General features: G+C 37.6%; 1 protein-coding gene across 2 annotated transcripts in view; it reads right to left on the minus strand.

Moving 5' to 3' along the window:
• Positions 1-7,498, minus strand: part of LOC137281593 (choline-phosphate cytidylyltransferase B-like) — a 41,888-nt gene extending 34,390 nt beyond the window's left edge. Inside the window, exon 1 of one of the 2 annotated variants that reach the window (XM_067812925.1) lies at positions 7,465-7,498. In XM_067812925.1, the coding sequence (XP_067669026.1) occupies positions 7,465-7,466 (2 nt within the window). In that variant the 5' untranslated portion in view covers positions 7,467-7,498. Of the gene's footprint in view, positions 1-6,905; positions 7,028-7,464 lie in introns of those variants that run through there. The other variant, XM_067812926.1, reaches the window with a different exon arrangement.
• Between the last annotated feature and the right edge of the window lie 1,958 nt (positions 7,499-9,456).

Consider the following 9,456-nt stretch of genomic DNA (forward strand, 5'->3'; position numbering starts at 1 on the left):
TTAATCTATAATTTAATAACTTTCAGGAATCATCAATGATCCATCATGCTACGATATCTTACAGATTCACTTCCTGGCATTTCAGCGCTTTGCAGAGAGGAATGTCAACCGCAGTCTTTAACAAATAAAAACATCTCTCTGTTCCATAGGCTTTACTACTTGGTCTTGTAGAAACAATGTGAAACTGCGTACTGTGTAGTCTATTTTGGTTTTATTGGTTTAATTTAAACACAATAAGCCTGTAGGTTTCATTTAGGACCTGTAGATTTCAAAAGCCTGCAGGAGCTGAGGGCCTTGATGGCCAATTGGCAAACAAAACTGTCGCAAACACTGACGTCTCTGAAGATTGTCTATTGTTAGAAAGCATTTGTAATAGGTTTTTGACGTCGTCTTAAAGAAATGAAGATGTCAAGTCCCATTTTCTCTACAATAGTCTACCATGATGTCACATGGTTTCAGGTGACAAATCAGCATTGAAAATGATAAACTGCTGTAGTCAAAATACATAAAAGTCATATAGCCATTTAGGTAATGTGATGTTTCACAACAGTCAGCATATTTACAGCTATGTGATGACGCCTGACAATAGACAATATGTTTGGTTTTATTTTGGTTTGGTTTGTTGAGGTTGCACTAAGCTGTATTGCAGCTATATGGCGGAGGTCTGGAAATAATCTCGTCTGAACCATACAATCAAGTGATCAACAGCATGAGCACTGATCTATGCAAGTGGGATACGATGACATGTCAACAAAGTCAGCAAGTCTGACCACCTGATCCCATTAGTCGCCTCTTACGACAAGCATAATAGGCATGTCTAGTCAATTAATTAAGAACATTGATGCTGAATGCACACAAAATGATTATCATTATCCCAGAAAGCCCAAACTGCCTGTGAGGCGCTTATCCCCTCGGGTACCCATTTTTTGCTATGATCAAGTACATTGTAATATACATCCTACACACACTAAATTACCAAATACTTAACAATGTTTGTGTGTCATATGGCTGTCAGCTTATATCTCAACAGTAAATTGTGGACTGATTACAAAAACGTTATTATAAAAAAAAGTATTTGTCATTATCACAATTTATCCCATTCTAAATGAAGACTGATTGAAAAAAAGTAGTTTTACACTGCTCCTAGTAATATTCCAGCAATATCACGTTTGGGTATACGAGGGGATAAGTCATGTACCAGAAATGGGCTTAACACATTGTACCTATGTTGTAAATCAAACTCACGTCTTCACATAACAAGTGACTCTGTTCACTCTGTCACCAATGCTGTCACAAAACTGAGAGTCTGACAACCCAGTAGTCTATATAAGACCAGACCAATTTTATTTCTTGTTTTATGGATCAGCCTGTCATGTTTTTTCAAGAATAAGAAAGAAAAAATAAAACTTTTATTAAAAATTAATTTTCCTTGCTCAAAAAATAAAATCCTAATGCTTTTATTGGCTAAAAATGTAAAATCGCAAGAAAATACTTTTTAGGTTGTTTTTTTTTATCCATATTCACTTCATAAATTGCCAAAAGTAACATATTTTGAGTGTTTTGAAGGAATATCTATTTGATCGGAAATTTCATATTTATTTCTTCCCTGTCTGCCTTTAGGTTTTCAGAAGACAAAAATCTGCAAAATAGGAAATAAAATTGGTCTGACCCAGGCAAGCATTTCCACAGCTCCCCAAACCATAAGCTATACATGCATAATTCCTCTATTCAAGCCACTTTAAGCTAGCATTTTCAAACCAAGCCTCCACCATATACACAACTTTCAACGAATATGAGAAACTGAGATCCCAAAATGCCATCATCAATTTAATAAAAATCAGACTTAAAAACAATTAATTACTTTCAGCCTCACCTATGCTCACCTCAGAAATCCATAACTGATATTCGGCCTAAGCAGTTTTGTATTGGCCCTCAAAGATGAATTTTTAATGTGTCCTATGGCATGGGAGAGTTTCCACCATTTTGGTCATTATGCCTGTATGTTAGCACAGTTCGTTCTTGAGCGAGAAACATGAATTGTGAAGTTTTTGGTTTAGAGTTCAGTCTGTTGACAAATTAGCACGCTTATAGGTTTTAGGTCACATGCAATGAGAAAAACACAACTTTACAGATTGTGATACCTTTCGGTACGGACTTACAGAAACAAATCATCAAAAATGCAAATTCAACTTATAAAGTTGAAAAATAATGCAAGGAAAAAAAGGCCATGAAATCGTAGTTCAAACAATACACTAATTTTCCCCCAGGTCTGGGAAAAAAGGTGGTTTCACCAGCTGTGCTGCGCTGTGCCCATAGCGCATGCGCAGTGATTAGGTTGACACAGCTTGAACCGGGAAGGTGACTCGTACAAACACAGCAAGTGATGTGCGCAAGGATTATCTCTACGGTCGAAGTTGGAGAACAGAGATGTTTCCTGTGATTACAAGCATATTGAGTCTGGAGTAATAAATATACACTGGTCCCATACATGCAGATTTGCAAATGAAGGTTTCAAGAAAGTGTAGCATTAGAAATACCAGTTTCATTGCTAAAAATTGCTCAGCTTGAAAACTTTCTATGAAAACAGAAAAATATGTTGATTGTGATAAACTGTCTCTATCACTGACAGAACTCAATGTCTGTTTATTGACACCTACGTGTCTGTCTGCCTGCCTGTCTGCTAATGACAATATGCAATACACAACTTAAATCATTGACCACATGCAATTTGAGCTTAAAACACCAATCAGGATATACACCATAAACAGAATACATTGATTTATGACTCGTGCAACTGGGTTCTGTCTCTGTCATATCAAGTAATTAACAGACTGGCAGGTGTGAGATTTGTACACATGACATGTTATCATATCTGTGGCTTGGAATTGGAAATCAGTGCAAACTCACACTGTCCGTTTCAAGTTCTGCTTTGTACTTGGATGAAGGACAGTTTCCAGCCATGAATTAGTTCACTATCACAGTATTTGTTGATTGCAGAAATGCAGAGAGCATAACATGTATTTACAAGACCCTTCATTTCTATATACATTATTTATGGACAACAACTTCTACTGTATATGATGCAATGTTTCCGTATGGAATCTTATACCATTATCACTCTTGCTTGACAGCATATGAATCCGTACTCAAATGTCACATCATATGCAATAAAAGAAGTTGTTATCCATAAAAAATCTTACTTTCTTATAACTCACCATACTTCTGAAATGCCAACCAAACACATCATCCCTATAATCACACTATGGGCCTTCTGCATATCGGCAAACGAAGCAGCCAATGAAAAGTCTTTGTTAAACTTGAGTACACACCTACCCGCTCTTAGCGAGTTCGGTCACCAGGGTACTTTGTTTAAGAAATACAGTTTGTTCTACCACCATTTATAGTGTAATACAGCACACTTTCGCCCTGAACTACTATAGTTAAAGTACGAGGACACTTGTGTCCGAGTGCTTTAACGTTATAATAGTGCAGGGCAAAAGTGTGCTTTCTTACACTATACATGGTGGTAAAGCAAACTGTATTTCTTTTCTAAGAGGCGATGGCAACTGACATGCATAGTGACGGCGGTTACACTGTGATGCAAAAAAGTTTGATTATGAGGGGGCAGACTGGAATGGCGCAGTGATGTCAACACATTGTAATGTAATGCAAAAAAGTGTGCACATTATCGTCTCATAAAGTATTGTCGGTGCCTTTGATCTTTCACCGAAGCATCTTAGAATTTGAGGGAAATAAACCCAAGTTCAAAATATTGCACTCTGATTCGTGAATGTACGCTTATAATTTTCCTTATTTGTTTTTTCAGCAATGTATATTACATGTGTTTTAATTATGTTTTTTGGGGGGGTTGCATGTGACCTTTAATGAAATACTAGACACAATTATCATGGCACCATAATTTGAACAGATAACTGACACAATTATTAATAAAATGACAGATTTAGATTAGATTGGATAAATTTAGTAATTTATATCAAGATACATTGTGTTATTATCCAAGAAAAAATGACTTTCAAAAAACAATACATCAACACTTTTCTTACATTTATGGAGTATTTATATTGTACTGTTCAAATAGTGATATTAGGTTTATTAGATGTAATTGTGATACTCTAGTTGTTTAACTATCCTTTGAAGACAGGTTTTTATATGTGTCATAACACCATGCCATTTAGAAAGTGGACAAATGCAACATATGTCATTTTTGGGATTTCACTTTCTCAGTAAGTACAAATCCTAGTACTTTTTTGGTTGAGTCCCAACCGGGATTCGAACCCGCACCCTCAGAGTCAGGCACCTAATCGCCAGCACACAAAGTCAGCCATCTAGCCCGCTCAGCCACCATGACTTCCACTTCGATGTCAAACGTTCTCATCACAATATGGTTGAAATATTGCTGATGTGATGTTAAATTTTAACTCAGTAACAAACTCACACCATTTATAACATTTGTGACAATATGAAAGTAATGTTTTCCTGAATAATCACAAATTACTCTGTTCACCACAATCTGTATCCTTCAGACACATCACTCTCATTAACATGACTTATATCCAATATCTCATTCATATACCATACCCACCTGACTAGTGTCAGGTTAACCAGTCAGTGGGGCGATGGGGTAGCCTAGTGGTTAAGGTTCGATTTCCCACATGGGTACAATGTGTTTAGCCCATTTTCTGGTGTCCCCCACAGTGATACTGCTAGAATATTGCTGAAAACGGCACAAAACTAAACACACTCACTCACCCATTAACCAGTCACTGCCAACAATAAAGGCAGTGACGTGTCATTATAAATATCTAATGCATAGGATGGCGGAGTAGGATAGTGGTTAAAGCATTTGCTTATCACGCTCAAAATCTGGCTTCAGTTCCCCACTTGGGTACAATGTGTGAAACACATTTCTGGTGTTCTATGCCAAGATATTTAAGGAATATTGCTAAAATCAGCATAAAAACCTAACTTACTCATTTATACAAGATGCCATGTCTGAGTTGGCATCTACATCCAAGAGTGAGTACCACTAAAAGAATACTCGCATACATGATGAATCGTATTTTTCTCATTGGTATTTTCTGACAAGGAAACTATCAACACATGATCACAAGCAAAACAAAACCCCATAATACCAAAAGCCTGAATAAAATATAACTTATCACAATTAGCACACTGGAACACCATACCTGTGGTAACAGCTGTCATCCCTGATGTCCCAGCATGGCGTGAGTGAGTATGGTTTTTTGTGTTTTTCACCTCATTCTGGCAATATCATGGTAGGGGACACCAGAAAATGGCTTCACACATTGTACATATGTAGGGGAATCGTACGCGGGTTTTCAGCCTGACAGGAGAAAGACAATGAGAACCACTAGGCTAAACCACCACACCCTCCAAATTGGAAGATACAGTTACTGCAAGCTAGGAGCATCTGCATCACCCAAGCCAAATTATGACCCAAAAATGAGTATGAACACTGGACCACTCACTTGCTGTTATACATGGCTAAGCATGGAAGGCAACAAATTGATTAATGCAAGATATATTCTTACAATAAATAGATAATAAACTGGGGCATTCAAGATGCATTGTCATATGCCTGTATGAGACATGCATGTCTCACTAAGATATCATGCCAAAGTAGGCATGTAGGCAAATGAGACACAGTATATTGTCTCTGAGTCCATCGGTTCTTGCTTCAGGCAGGGCTACAGCAAGTACCATCATTTATCAACGTTTGCTCCCTGTTATTATTTGTCTATTGATTTTTCATGAATTTTTCAACCAGCTGGAAAAAGTTCCATTTCAACTGAATCAACACTCTTGACACGACAATTTCAAATATCAAACAAACGGGAGCTGCTGGAAAAGAACAACATACAGAAGAAATGTTTTAACACAATTCATAGTTCATACTCATGATTTGCTTGAATGATGACATACAATATATTTTGACTATGTGAGAAATGATATGTTATACCTTAATGTTTTAGAATATGTTACCCTTCCAAAATATAAGACACACTATTTCAAACTGATGGCGTAGCATTTGTGATTTTGATAAAAACAGTTATAGGAAGTGGTAGTTTCACAAGAAATGGAGAAATCATGACCCATGTTAAAAATCCGCAGATTTAGAGTTATACCATATAAGTTTATGGGGAGTATGGAGGTGTGTCCCTGTACACAGCTTTAGACTTCGTCATATTTGTTTACCATAGAAACTAGGTATTCAAAGACAAAATCTAAGCTGATTGATTACTAATTAATCTCGGAGTATGACCAAATACTAAAAATACTTATGTATTGATTGTGGTACCCATTTCTGCCTCAGGCACATCAACTAACTAATGGTTCATTCAATATTGGACATAAAGACAGTTAAGTTCTGTTATCGCCAGTGAAAAAGGTCTTACTTTCTTGTAGAAGTCATGGTGGTAACTGTTGATAACTAGACACAACACACAGACAATGAAACCAGTCGTGTCTTCCCGTTTTCTCATAACAGTAAGTTCACAGCTCTTCTGTTAGAATCATAGCCAAACTGAATTCATAATCACCAGTATAAACTAACAGTACTGCTACGGTCAATATTTCGACTTTGCCATTATCGCCAAACAAAACTACTTTATCAAAGGTCAACTCGACGAAATTAGACCAAGTTAGCACCTGTCAAAGGCTGTACTAGCACGATAACCTCAAAGATAGTAGGTCCGGAGCATAGTCCTCATAACATGCAGAGTCAACAGCCGTGCGCCTTTCAACATGCGTTGTAGTAAAATCACCTGATCGTAGCGGTTGGAGAACGGTCGTTGCAACCTTGCCCGATTTCCCTATTATCGCGAGATCGCTGTGTTCCTAGCGATGGAACGTCCCACACTCACCTCGTATAACAGTGTGTAGATTCTTGTGGTTTGCGTTTCCAAAGATAAGTTAATATTACATTCGTCAACACCTGCCAATGATTCACTTTCCGCTTTTTACTATGCCATGTGTACTTGCGTACTACGTCATCACTTTTGTTGTGTACATTAATGAATTTATTATTCGTGAACACGTCATATCTCGGGCGGGGAAGGGTGGGAGGGGGAGCGAATTCCCACGGAAGATGGCGAGGTTTGACGAATTGCGAGTAGGCAGATATGGGCTTCTGTTCTTGCAGAGCTTTTCGTAAATTGTTGGAGCTACACCTTGTAATTATGTAGATCCCACGAATAACTGATAAACGTCCCCCAAGCTGACATCAACGGGTCATGATCCCGTACAGTGCCGGGTTTTCAATCGTTTGAGGGAAAAGGGAAACGACTTCTATGCGTTAAAACAATTATAGTCAACGCGGAATATGGCGTAATATGCTGGGACAAAAAAAGAAATGGAAGTTAACAAAACAACGCCAAATAAGTCCATTTCGCCTTTCATTAGGATGCAAATTGTGTAACTTACATAATCTGCGCGTCACCTCGTTCCACGTCCGTAACAGCTGTAAACTTCATCTCGCCGACGGCCTTCACCTGTTGTCAAAACAGTATTCGTGATATTATGTATGTGATTAATTTCATCAAAAATGTTTTCATATTACGTTGAGGCAGTTACTCTTTATTTCTAAGTATAGTAATTTAAAAGGGTTTTAAAATCACCTACTCATGATTTCCCTTGATAAAACTGGTTTAAAACTGGGAAAACAAGTATACGACACGCACACGCACACGCACACGCACACGCATAAAAAGAAATTAAGAATCCAGGAACTTTGCTCACGGGAACTTCGCACACAAGGAACTTTCCCCACAGAACCTTTGTACTTCATTTTCTAATCACAATTAATACTTACTTAATGCTCATGCACCTACCTTTTTTTGACGCTGTCAGTGTGGTATATAATAATGCTGTTTCTGTGTAGTTAAGTAAATATACCCATCAAGGTCCCGGGGTAGAATATTGACCATCAGTGACCCATGTTTGTCATAAGACGCGAATAACGGGATCGGGTGGTCAGGTTCGCTGACTTGGTTGACACATGTCATCTGTTCCCGGTTGCGCAGGTCGATGCTCATGCTATTCATCTCTGGATTGTCTGGTCAAGACTCGATTATTGAATTTACAGACCGCCACCGGATAGCTGGAATATGTCTGAGTGTGGCGTAAAACTAAACTCACTTGTCCACTCACGCAGTAAAACAATAAGAGCCGTGTGGTAGCCTAGTTGTTACAGCGTTCGCTTGTCATGCTGAAGACCCGGGTTCGATTTCGAACATAAGTACTACTTGTGAAGCCCATTTCTGGTGTCCCAGGCCTTGATATCACCGGAATATTGCTAAAAGCGGGGTAAAACTAAACTCACTCACTCACCAGAAATAAATAAATAAATAAATAAATAAATAAATAAATAAATAAATAAATAAATAAATAAATAAATAAATAAATAAATAAATAAATAAATAGCACAATCATATTTCACATATTTATATAATGTTGTGTTATCATGGCGGGCAAACTTCCTTGTGGGCAAAGTTCCTGTGGGGAAACTACCGCAGACCAGAAATTAAAGACACAAGATGGCTGATTAACAATACTGGTCAGACTTGAAAGAATGTAGGTCAATTTCCACTTCCTTAAAGCGATATGAACACCACGTGCATTTTAAAGATATGATGTACAAGTACTAGTATAGGAATTACGATCACTTAGCGGAACAGTGCCCTGCTGTTCTTCAACTTCTTTTGAGTAGCATATATTACACAGCAAATCTTGTAACAGCACAAACAGACATATTGTAATTGTTGTTATTTTTAAAGACACTTAGAAACTTGTGTCAGTAGGAGTTTTGTTGGTGTGATCTGAAACGTTTATGTTACAAGTTATGAATATCTACGGAGGGAAAAAATAAGGGATCACATGAAAGAACATGCTGTGTTCCTCTATTTGTTTTTCCCAAGGTTTCTTCACAAGCTGTGTATCGAATAACTTGTGAAGAAACCTGAGAATGATTAAGGGAACACCTGTGCTCTCTGGAGTACATATATTTGCTCACCGGCCATCAATATATGCAAACAATCGCCGTGAAAATACAAATGTGTGTAAAAGAAAAGTCATCCTTGAAAAATATTTTTTCGCCTCTATTAAAACTTAAATCAGGCGGAAATCATCGTCAAAACACCACAAACAAGTTCAAATCCAAGTTACATATATCACCACTGAATAACGTCTATTGCGTCACATTTTTACGACATCTAAGGAGGACAAAGGAATGGCAAGTCTTTATGGATGATCAAGGTTTTTTTAATGTGCAATAGCGACGTTTCGGTGTAGATACTTATATCGTTTTCAAGTCTCTTTCTCGAAATGCCGATTTTGCAATAAGAACTTGAGCATTGTCATTCCTGTTACTTATTTTCTTGAATGCTCCGCAAACGGTTAACCAGGAGCAATGCCTTC

This window comes from Haliotis asinina, chromosome 4 (assembly GCF_037392515.1).
Source record: "Haliotis asinina isolate JCU_RB_2024 chromosome 4, JCU_Hal_asi_v2, whole genome shotgun sequence".
Classification (NCBI taxonomy): domain Eukaryota; kingdom Metazoa; phylum Mollusca; class Gastropoda; order Lepetellida; family Haliotidae; genus Haliotis; species Haliotis asinina.